Source organism: Rutilus rutilus, assembly GCF_951802725.1.
Source record: "Rutilus rutilus genome assembly, chromosome: 7".
Lineage (NCBI taxonomy): Eukaryota > Metazoa > Chordata > Actinopteri > Cypriniformes > Leuciscidae > Rutilus > Rutilus rutilus.
Window position 1 is genome coordinate 5,522,960 of NC_140221.1, and position 12,768 is coordinate 5,535,727.

Here is a 12,768-nt window from a genome sequence, read left to right on the forward strand (position 1 = left end):
GCAGTGTGTGCACATACATACAATGACACCAGCAGTGTGGATGGACCAATTACAGCCAATCTGGTTTGTAAGCTGTGGCGGGTACAGTGGTGTCCATGTCCGACACACACATAATCAACATAGGCTCATTGGAATTTTTGCAAAACAAAAACAACAAAAATTTACTTATACATATTATTCACTGCAGTTTCCAGCTGAAATGAACACTAGTGGCAGTAAAACACCAACATTTTTTTTCCTTTACACACAAATTATGATTTCAGGGGGGTAGATTAAGACTAATTTTCATACAATGGACAATGCTATAACTGCTGAAGAAGCATTGCTGGTCGTCACCAGCATAAGGGATGATTTGCATGCTGGTCCCCAGCATGGGAAGTGTTTGTGCTGGTGGACCAGCCACACAAACTCAGTTTTGCTTGAGAACAGCATTACTATGCCTGTCCACCAACTACACCAGCACTATACCAGCTCAAACCAGCATAAACCAGCCTGGGCCAGCATGGAATTCATTCTGGTTTATGCAGGATTTTTTAGCAGGGATGTTATGACCTTTAAACACATTACCATTAATAAGACATTTTTCACATCACATAACCAGCTCCGTATTTTAGTTTTTTCTAAAATGACAAGGTTGCTCTGTAGCTTACCTGGTACACTTGTGATGCGGAGCACACGGGTACGAGTCCTGAAACACGAGTCGCAATAAAAGAGCTCAATGACTTGTAGAAGCCAGCTAAAATTGTCAGGGTTTTGAGTGAAAGGATGAGGCGAGGACTCAGATGTAGGGAACAATGGGCTTTTATTGCCGTAGGGGAAAACGCCGGCAGCAGGACTGGGCTGGCAAGGCTTAGCAGCACTTATAAAAAAAATAAGCATAGGCTACTTAAAGTTCATTTGATTAAGTACTTTAGTCAAGTTCAAGTAATTTTTATTAATACTTTATGTACTACGTATGCTAATAGCAATGTACTAAAAGTATACTTGTAAGATTACTGTTTCAATACTACTTGGGACTAAATTGGCCCACTTTTTAGTGTATAAAAGTATACGGTAACACTTTATTTTACAGTGTCCTTGTTACATATGTTACATGTACTTACCATAGTAATAACAGTAAATGATGCATAATTACATGCAACTAACCCTCAACCAAACCCTAATCCTACCCTAACCCTATAGTAAGTACATGTAGTTAATTAATTCCTGCTTAATCCAGACAGTCAAAACACTTGCTTACTAAGCCCTCCCCCTCTCTCTGCATTTCATTCTCTCTCTTGATCCTTCATTTTTCTACTGTGTCCGGTGACTTGAATACCCAATATTGGTCAGAAGTCTCATTTGACCACATTTTTTGTTTAAAACACAACATATTTGGGTGCAAACAGACTGCACTGCACTGCTTTTGCACTAAACCATAGCTCCATTTTCACCCTATTGTACAGTATGTGTACCGTTTTGCCAGTTTTTTCTGCCCTAAAAGTGAGTCTTCTCTTAGGTCATTGGTTATGCTTGCATGGAACATGTGCTTATCCATTTCTACACAAACAATGTCCTGCCACTTTGAGTTTTCTTCTTCTTCTTTTGAAAATACTTTTCAAACTTCCAATCCAATTTGCACAACATTTGGTATGCACTATCTAGAGATACTCCTGATAAAAAGGTAATCTAATGATGTTAGATATATTTAATCGTTTAGGAGATATAGTATATTTTGGGGCTGTTGCCCATAATGACTAATTGTCCTATTTCTGGTAAACACAATGCCAAACTTTACATAAGGAGTAAGGAGAAATACATTTTATTTCAATGTGATTGATAGAGTTGATAGAGGAAGGCTGTAATACATCCTTTTATATCCAGTCTCATATCCGGTTGAATAGCCATATATTGGTTGAATAGATAACCATAGTATCTCCATAGTGTGTGTCCTGAGTTTAATATAATTAGTTTGCAAAGAAATCTGTGATCTCCAAAATGCTTATAGATTAAAGAGTATCTTTACCCTTTTATATATCCTAATGATAGTGAAAACTTTTTTTTTTTTTTTTAGCTGCCAGACATGACTGAATATACTGCTGTCTAATTAAAACGGACAAAATATTTAAAAAGATATCTCACCAACCCGATGATTTCCATGGCTATATATTTTTTATTTATTTATTGCATTTTTTTGGTCAGTTCATGTGTTAATTAGTTTTATGTTTAATGCTGTTAGCCTAATAGGGATTTATTCATTAAAAACCCTCTTTGATGAGAAAAGGATGGCTAATCTGATTATAGTGTACATTTTATAATTGGATGGTCATATATTTAAGAAGACATTGTCAACTAAATAGCCTCCCTATTATTTTTGTAGTGTAGTTGTCAAAATAGTAGCTTAACTGAATGTTTTTACAATATGAGCTTGAAGCTTGTAGCTTGTTGTTTAAGATGTTGTTTTAAAGTAGCTTCCCAACACTGCTTCTTTAAGGGGAAAAGTTTGAGTTTTAAACTGAACAAATCCACAATTTTATTTTATTTCACTTTTATTTAACCAGGTAGATCAGTTGAGAACAAGTTCTCATTTACAACTGCGACCTGGCCAAGACAAAGCAAAGAAGTGCGAAAAAATAAATAAACATACAGTCAATAACACATTAAAAAATCTATATACAGAGTGCAAATGTAGCGCAAAATACAATATGATTAGGAAGATAGGACAATAAATAGGCCATAGTGGATTCATTCACAAATCCAATGTGACATAAAAACCCATGGTACACTGCTACATGGTTGGAAGTAGCTTGTTCCTGGAAAAGATAGATTATTTTGAAAACTTGCTAAACTAAATGTAGTTAAGTTAGTTGCATTGCAACCTTTAGTTACAACTCTAAGGGAGAGGAAGCCATGTCAGTCTTTCTCACTCAAAACATTTTAATACTTGATGATTAGTGCATCAGTAAATGAGGCCAGCAGTTCAAACATCAGTTGAACTGCAACTAAAATGGCTTAAATCGTCAGCATGAATAAGCAATTAGACATGATTCAATTAACATGTGCTGCCATGTATATGACGTTAGCCTTTCTCTGACTTTTATTGGAACATTATAAAAATCTATGCAAGGTATTAACTTGCTAACTAGTGTGTTTCTCTCTCTCTCTTTAATATTTTCCAGGGTGAAAGAAAACACGCCACAAGTCCAAAGTCCAAATGGACTTCTGAATCATCTTCTATAAAGAACCATTATATTGGTTGAATTGTGCTATAAAAGGCAAGCGGAGGCGAGGAGAGCTTGCTGGGTGCATGATGGCTCCTGAAGGTATAGGGGAGCTTCGAGACTTGCTCTTCTTTCTGCTGCTGTGCTTCACGCTATTTGCTGAGCTATTGGAGATGACTGCAGCTTCTTCACTGGGATTGGATGGTGAAGGTGACATAGTGTGCCCTTCTGTGTGTCGCTGTGACGAGGACTTTATTTACTGCAACGACCGCGGATTGAGCGCAATCCCACCTCTACCACCATCTGCAACTGTCCTTTATCTTCAGAACAATCACATTGACAATGCAGGGCTTCCTAGGTCCTTGGAGCATCACACTACCGTGCGTGTTATATATCTCTATGATAACGAGCTCGATGACTTTCCATTGAATTTGCCACCTTCATTAAGAGAGCTCCACCTCCAGGACAACAACATAAGAGTGTTGCAAAGGGCTGCACTTGCTAGACTTCCGCTCCTTGAAAAGTTGCATTTGGACGACAACTCGGTTTCTACAGTGAGCATTGAGGACCAGGCCTTTGCGGACAACCCTAGATTACGTCTCCTCTTCCTTTCCAGAAACCACCTTTCCAGCATCCCATCTGGTCTTCCTGCCTCACTTGAAGAACTCCGTTTAGATGACAACCGAATCTCTACTATTCCCACTCATGCCTTCCGAGGTTTGTCCTCTTTACGCCGCCTGGTCTTGGACGGTAATCTTTTAGCTAATCAACGTATAGCTGATGATACCTTCTCACGTCTGGCAAACTTAACAGAACTCTCCCTGGTCCGTAATTCACTTCAAACACCCCCACTTAACTTGCCCAGTGCCCATCTGCAGAGACTCTCCCTTCAGGACAATAACCTTATACACATGCCTCGGGGCTCACTTGATGGAATGCGCAGACTACAACGCCTAGATCTTTCCGGAAACAATCTGACTACCCTTCCCAGAGGATTGTTCAGGGACTTGGACAACCTGGGGCAGCTGCTTGTGCGAGGAAACCCATGGCACTGTGGGTGCAACTTGCGCTGGCTGCATGACTGGCTGGAGGCAAAGGGGAACACAATTACCGTGAGAGGCTTTATCTGCCAGACACCAGAGCGAGTCCGAGACATGGCGCTTAGAGACCTCACAAATCAGATGGATGAATGTGAGTTAGCTGCTGCAGGTGGTGGAGGAGTAGGTACAGGTGTTGGCGTTGGTGGTAACAGGGTGAGTGGTGGAGCGGTGGGAGTCATTTCTACCACTCTTTCTGCCCCTCAAGGGTCCCTGTTCACTCTCAGGTCCAAGCGACCAGGCCTGGGTCTTCCAGAAACAGGGTTGGACTACACATTAAGCAGCAGTGGTGTGGGCAAGAACCTAGCCCTGAATGTGAAACCCCTATCCCATGACAGCATCCGTGTTACTTGGAGTGTAGCACAAACATCTTCTTCCTTTCGATTAAGCTGGCTTCGCTTGGGAACTAGCTCTGCCATGGGGTCCATCACAGAAACTTTGGTTAGGGGTGACCGGCGGGAGTACCTTCTCACTTCCCTGCAGCCTGCTTCCAGCTACATCATTTGCATGGTGCCTCTTGTATCTAACAGTGGAAGCAGAAGTAGTTTGCCTGGGGGGGACACAGAATCAAATGAGGTTCCAGTTTGTGCCAGAACAGAAACGGCTGATCCCGGCCTGCCTGATGAGGAACAAGGTGAAGAAGAGAGCTCTGATCAAATGACTTCTCTGCCACTTGCAGGAATTATTGGAGGTGCTACGGCAATAGTTTCCCTTGCTCTTATTATTGCAATTTTCTGCTGGTATGGGCACCGTGCAGGGCGCCTCAAATCACGAGACCATTACAGCCATAGTGGCTCTCGCAAGAGCAAACACTATGATGACTACATTGAGTCAGGCACAAAGAAAGACAATACTATCTTGGAGATCAGAGGTCCTGGATTTCAGATGACACCAATGGCAACAAGGCAGACCCTTCAACCCAAACCAGTGCGAGAGGATTACATTATACACACCATCTTCCCCTCGAATGGCACAGTTCCATACAAGCCAACCCAAAACATGACCAACTCTGGCTATGGTACCAACCGTGGCTATAGAGAAGGAGGCATTCCAGATATAGATTACTCTTACACATGATAGCTTTGATTTAGAAACCATAATTAGGAGTCATGTATTGCATAGATACACAGTTTTTAATCAACATGGGCTCGGCTGAATCCCTTTGTGCCTTCTGGTCTCCATTACAATGTAGCCTGCTGTTCATGAGACTATAAAACTTTTAATTGGCCCAGATGCTTATAGGGAAGCATTATAAATGTGGTGCCAGGAGGCAATGATGCCATTTCAGGTGGTGATACCAAATGCTATTTTCACCTCCCGGTGTAATGATCAGTGTCCCTGACATTGCTGTTTTATCTCTGGCTGGTGCACGGAGGTGGATTCAAGGGCAGCCCACACTGCATTCAGCTTACAGACTGTTTATAAAGCTAAATGCATTTAAAGGCAGCCTTCTCATCGGAAATAACCAACCTGCTATTCATTTTAATAGTTTTCTCCTATGAGATGAAGGTTCCTGAGGATTTGAACCAGGATTTTGAGTCCTGCATAAAGCAAGATAACCTCTTTGCTGAGAGAAACTGGAAATGTGTTGTGGCTATTGGTCCTTCTGGAAAATGCATGGGTTCACATGCATATTTGTTTTTGGAGATATGAGCTGCAGAACACGACTACTATTCCTAATAAAGAAGGAGTGTCTGGACCATGCAACGACATGGCCCTGAAAAACTACAGCAAGGTTTGAAATGCCTCAAAAACTAAATTAATTTGAAATCTTAAACACTTGAAAGCTGCCTGATGCTACTATGATAACATCCGACAAGCGTTATGCTGACTGTTTTACTTTCAGACTGGTGTAAAGTTGAGAGGATGAATGAAAGGGGTGTATGTGTCTTGAGGACTTTCAATTTTTAAAATTGCAACTGAACCCTGGTGTGTTGATAGATACAAACAACGCAAGTTAGATATTGGACATTGTCATGACTCTGTTCCCTAGTTTGATTTTTGTGTTGTTTGTTCTTTTCAGATTTGTTTCACTTTAATTTTTAAGTTATAAAGCCCTGCTGATATTTTCAATGTAATATTCAAAGGTTTTCCTCTATAACTGAGGTCAGTCTGTTATCACTTATCCATTATTAAATCCCCCAAACAACCAATCAGAGCTAAAGCAGCCAGACAAGCCAAGCTCTCCCACTATAAACCAACTGTTTCGGTTTACACCAATATGACAGTATCACACTTATTAAAAATAAATGTCTGTAAAAACTTCATGGTAACACAAAAATTTGCTTGTTTTCAATAGATTGTCCCCTATAATGTCTTGCACAGAGAGGAAACCAATGTTCTTTTAAGGTGGACCAAGATTTGTAGGTTGCTTAGCCACATTCTTAGCACAAAATTGCATTCTTTAAATCGTTTATTTACATCTCCAAAAGTCACTGAAGAAAAGGATATGGCCTCGTTGCTAACCACAGCAGTTGTACTGCTACGAGTCTTAGGAAGAAGAGAAAGGGTGTTAGAGGGAAACCAGGAATTTGAACCATAACACTGTGGACCATCACTGTGGGAGATAGAGAGTGCATCAGAATGTTGTATAATTTTGTAAGGTGGATGCATTTTGCTGAAAATTCTTTTTCACTTATTTCCTTGTGTAGAAATGATCTGTTTGTCAATGTCTTCAACCCATTAATTTAGGCCAACAGCAGGAGAGAATCCTAATCAAGGACCTCTTATCAGTCAATTTACGCAATGGTAGACGGTAAGAAAATGTATGTGTGCACTGTACGAAAGACTTTCCCAGAGTCTCTGGACATTTCTGTTCTGCTCTTCTGTATTTGTATTTATGTATTTGAGGACTTGTGGAGAATTTAAGACAGCTTACACTGCCTTGTATTTTATGTACTATTTGGCAATGCACTGTACTTGTCAAAAATAGGAAAGGATGTAGAGAGAGAGAGAGAGAGAGAAGTAGAATTTTCTAAACTAAAAAAGACCAAGAGATTATACAGATAAAACATGGATTTGATATTAAAGCAGGGCCCCAACCGAAATGAAGGCTGTGGTGTTGAACTGTGCATGAAATGTTTTGTCATCTTCTTGCTGTCTGCTGTTGTGCTGGCGTTTGGTTTTTCTCCTTTCCCTCTGCACAAAGGACTGCTACTAACTTCTGTTTCAGAGATGGAAATGAATCAAGACTTCATGGCATTTCAGTACAAGCTGGTTTCATAGTCTCACAGGAAGTTTTTCTTTCTAAACCAAAAACATCATTTTGCTTTTAATGAGCCTTCATGAATTTTATTGGTGGGGTTCCCAGCCTACAAATGTTGTATTTTTATCGTTTGTTTGCTTTATGTAGTTTAACAGCTACTTCGCTCAAAAAGGGAAATTGTGTCATTGTTTTTTCATTCCAAATTCAACATGAAAAATGACAAGACTTACTTTTGGAACACAAAAATTTTAGCTGAACTGTGAAGCAAATTGTTGATCAAATGAAACTTAGTCATCAGGTCAAAAGGACAAAAAGGCATCATAAAAGCACAAAAAAGTAGTCTGTATGACTCAGAAGACTATATTCCAAATATTTTGTGTGAGGAACATGACAAAATTGAACTAGTTATCAGAATAGTTCTTATACTGTACATGAAATGAATGACTCCAGATGCCATGAGTTCTTGTATGTCTTGTAACCTATCAAAACTAGACAAATTGAACTGAATGAGGGCTAATGCTTAGCTCATTTTTGGCTGAACTGTCTGCATTCATCTTAGTTATAAATTGCAACTGCTTTCAAGAGAATATTCACTGCATCTCAAGAGCAATTGAAACATGTTAAATAAATTGTTATTTTATTTCCCATGATTACTGTAATGCAGATTCATGCAGCTCTCACAGAGGCAATGAGATTGCAAGGTTTTGCAACTCTACAGGTGTAAATGGGTTCTTGCATTCAAGCTCCACCTATAGATCATATTTTTCTCTCAGCTTGCAGCTGAAATGTTCAGGCGTTCATTCCCTGTCTTCACTTTCCCCTCCCTTCTTGACAAACCTCTTTGATCTGCCGCCATTGTTTTCATTTGAATTTGCAGCATGTGCGAAGAAGGATTACAGAGTCAGTGTGTGTGTCCTTGCGTGTGTGATGATGATGTTCTTTAGGGGTTCAAAAAAATGGAGGCGTACATTAAAAGTATTTTCTGTTGCAATTTTTCCTGTCTGTTTTATTCAAACCATCTGCAAATTCGGCATCTCCTGCCGACTCTGACCAGCAGTTGTTCCACCTGCACCCCATTAACGCAGATGTCTCTTTGCACACGAACACGCTCCGCTATATACACTCATGCATACACAAACACACACACTCCTTCTGGTGTCACCCCTGAGACAGGAGCTCAACCTGCATACTCATTCTGTACAATAACAGCAATACTTTCCCCTCACACACAACCCGTTCTCGCTCCCAAGGCATCAAACACTGCTGCTCGGGTTTTTCATGTCACTACACAGATGATAAAGATGTCCCTTAGTGCATTTATAGCAACGTGGCCATTAACCCCATTGCTTTCAGCACAAAACCTTTAGCGTTGGGTGCTTTCACACTTGGATCAGTTGCTTGATCCGAGCACGAGTTCGGTCCCCTCTCCTGATATTTTAACTATTATTGTTGGTTTAGGAAAAATATACTTGACACTATTAGTTATCTCGTGTTGCTAGCGACCCTATACACTTTTGACAAAAGATTAATTAGAAAACTGACATTTTCTTATAATTTCTCATTTGGGAAACCCTATTCTAAAGAATGCGGGAGTCCATTTCTGCTGAAGGCATGTTTTTTTGGCAACATTTTTGCAGCTAGCAGTGCATCACTCAAAGCCAGTGAGAACACACAACACACAGATTTACTAAATCAAAGGTCATCAATAACGGTTCACTCCTGTGATTTAGTACGATTACGTCTATATCAGTAGTGAACCGTACTGCAGTTCACATGAACCGTACCCCAGACCACCTTTTTTAAGTGGACTTGTTTACAGTTCGCGGGTGTGCAACCGAGTTCAGAAAACAGCATTCACATCATTCAAATGAACCAAACTCGGACGTCAAATTAAAGTGTTAGTATGAAAGCACCCTAATGATGTTCTGGATTTCAAAAGGAAGCTGTATTATGAATTAACTATTTTTGCGCATTTAAAGCCGGATTTACTAACTGCTTGCACCAGCACAAACCCTCTTTTGGCTTTATAAAACTACTGTAAGGATTTACTCAGACACGCAGCGTTGAAAGGTCATGTGGACAGTTATTATGACCTTGTTGATTGCACAATTGTAGGAGTTTCCCTGTCAGACCGCTACATTTATGAGTGGAGAGTATTTGTTTTCGGTAGTCAATGTCCAGGTGTTAGCGCCATCATGTACCGCCCAAAAAAAAAAAAAGTTGCGCCTGACATTGAATTTGCAAATTCTCAGTACATTACCCACAGAACTTTCAACTCCCATCTGTGGTTTTATTAGAAAAATAATAACGGCCGCTTGCTAATTTCCCCTATTTAGTCAATCTGGCTCTTGAATTCAGACTCAGAGTGATATTTTGGGGTGTTATTTTCAATTTCAATTTGGCAGTAGTTGATGCCTTGAGAGTGAGAGCCTGTCACTCGACGATATCATCTGATGGCCTCCTCTCATTTTCTGTCTGTCATATGTCACTGGAGCACTCTCATCTCATCTCATCTCTATGGCCTTCCTCACTGTCATAACCGAGGCATCTGGGAGGGTGTAATATGACTCTTTTTTTGCTGTCTAAGTGATGGAAGCATGCAGTTAATGACCCCTGTCTTATAGAGTTCAGTTGTGTGCAACAATAGGAAAACATTCCCGATACAAGGCTTCAGTGGATTTCAAAATTGAAATGCAGTCAATTTTATGTTATGGGAAAATTATTGCTGAACCCCGCTCTGTGGCAGAGCATGGTACACTAGAGGTATCAGATAGTAATGACATGGCACTTTGACATATACTGGTACTGAATGATTATCACACTGAAAAAAGTTAAGCATAACCCTAACAATATTTGTTGGATTTAAGTTTAAAGGAACACTGTTTAACCTCTAGTGGTTAAAAGACAAAACTGCATGCATTTTGTGGAAGAACATTGTTTTGGTTGTGCTGTGCTTCGGCTCTGCGTGACTGTGTGGATGAATATGATTATCCTACTGCTCATAAAACATTCCCTACTAGGAGTAAGAGATATAACCAGTTTAGAAGGAAAGGATCTCAAGCTGACTAGCTGAAGACGTTACTGTAGCTTTACCCATTAATAGACACGCTACTTCACTGAGAATAAATTCCATCACAGCGCTACAACAACCGTAATGTAATGATCCTTCACAATAGATGATGCTTTATAATGAACTCTGTCAGAGAGCTACATATGGCAGTTTAACTGTTCAATAAAACACCTTACTCACCTGTTGAGTAATTTAAAATACCATCTCCTCGTCGCTTTTACAACATTTCAAATCCCTCGGTTCTCATCATCTCTGAAAAGCCAAGACAATGTTGATTCTCATTTTATTACGAGCTCTGTCGCTTTCTCTTTTAACCAGCAGACTCTCCTCTGTTCTGTGTTTTTTTAACACGCTCCCACACATTTCGAAGGTTGCGTCCTCCAGAGGTCGCATTTGTCAGCCGCATAAGTTATAATGGATGTCTTATTTCAGAACAGTAACCATTATAATAAGAAATCCTTTATAACGTATGCGCCCGACAAATGCGATCTCCAGAGGACGCAGCCTTCGAAATGACACGCAACAGCACATATATGCGTCAAAGTAGCCGGAGCAACTTTTTTCTATTTACGGATATGACAAGACATATTGCGTATGTACGCAATTCCCCACGGAAACCACCCCGCTAGGTCTAAAATATAAACACTTATAATAGGCTTACCATAGCGAATCATGGTAAAACAAAAGCACGTTTTGGAAGAAGGATTGATGATGTATTGACTCATTATTCGCCAATGGGGATGGAACATAATATTAATTCACAATAAAATTCATCAGTAATTCATCAGTATCAGTTTAGTAAATTTGTCTTGTTTCACGGCTGTTTAGATCTTTTTAACAGCAAAACATGATAAAATACTGATCAAGATGGTTTTAATAATTGTTTGTGCAGTGCATATTTATATAACTGCATTTACACTTAAAAAGTACCATGTTATAATTTTTTTTACTAACATTAAAAGCATGAATAAAATGATTCTACTTTTTTATTTGTTGCCCATATATTTACAACAAAAACAAAATAGCAAATATGTGTTTGTTTGGGGTTCATGGTAAATACTTTACTGAATAAAGTGCTGTACTGAAAACATACAGTCCAATTTACTAGATAATAGTGTTATTGTGTCCCACTGTTTTTTGTTTTTTTTGTGTGCAAATATAGTATATATAACTTACAAAGAACTAAACCCTTTATGATTATTAAAGTTGGCAATTAACCGGATACACAGTGCACACAAATACATCATACTTTTTAATTCAATCCTTATCATTTTGTTATATTTAATAACATTTTCCTTATTTTTCAGACTAAGTGAACCCCTTACCGTTTCTCAAGTTTGATGCATATTTCATTCTATAAACTGCTGTTGGATAATGTCACCAGAGCAAACAAATGCTGCTATCATTTCATTTGCAACAAACAAAACCTGAAACTCCAAGTGAATCACATTGTTATGTTTTAGTTCTAGTTTTAGTATTTTTAAAAGTAGAAGGTATGAGGTCACTGACTGTTTATTGATTGTTTATTTGCCATCTCACCAAGCGAGAGAAAAACTGTTTTATGAATGTTTTTTTTTTTGTTTTTTTAAATATGACTCTCTCTTCCTCTGTCAAACTGTGTGATGAAAACTCAGACAAAAAACAACAACACTATTTTGTATAAAGTATGTTTTTTTTCCTTTCTTTTTCTATGTGATTAAAGGCAAATGTACTGAAACTGCCTCTGGGACTGAGTTCTTTAAACAATGTGAATGCATTAACTTGTATGTTTTATTTGTTATATGTGCATTAGAAAGATGTCAGCACCAAATCAGTGTTAGTTGTTCCCAAACTTTAAAAGAATAATTGGTCACACTTATTTTTAATTAGTTGACTTTAACTACTATGTACTTACATCAACAAATAAGTACACCATACATGTATTCATGTTATATTGCAAAACACATTTGCTGTTACTGAGGTGGGATAGGGGTAAGGTTAGGGACAGGTTTGGTGGTATGGGTAGGTTTGAGGGTGGGTTAAGAGGTAGGGGAAAGGTCAACAGTGTAATTATAGATGTAATAACAGAAATTAATTATGGATGTAATTACATGCTGGTATTTATTTATTTAAGCACTATGTAAAACATATGCAGCCACACGATACGTGCATTTATCAAATTATTCATTAAAATGATCTGCTATGTTGCAGCTATTG

At 39.0% G+C, this 12,768-nt stretch overlaps 1 protein-coding gene across 1 annotated transcript; it reads left to right on the forward strand.

Annotated features, from left to right (window-relative positions):
• The first annotated feature begins 3,273 nt into the window (after positions 1 to 3,273).
• Positions 3,274 to 12,452, forward strand: flrt1a (fibronectin leucine rich transmembrane protein 1a). Its single transcript, XM_084413476.1, has one exon. The coding sequence runs from the start codon at positions 3,287 to 3,289 to the stop codon at positions 5,372 to 5,374; it is 2,088 nt and encodes a 695-aa protein (XP_084269602.1). The 5' UTR covers positions 3,274 to 3,286; the 3' UTR covers positions 5,375 to 12,452.
• The last annotated feature ends 316 nt before the right edge of the window (positions 12,453 to 12,768 follow it).

Bases quoted from the DNA above. Each gene is read 5' to 3' on its own strand.
- flrt1a (XM_084413476.1), top strand. From the start codon at position 3,287: ATGATGGCTCCTGAAGGTATAGGGGAGCTTCGAGACTTGCTCTTCTTT.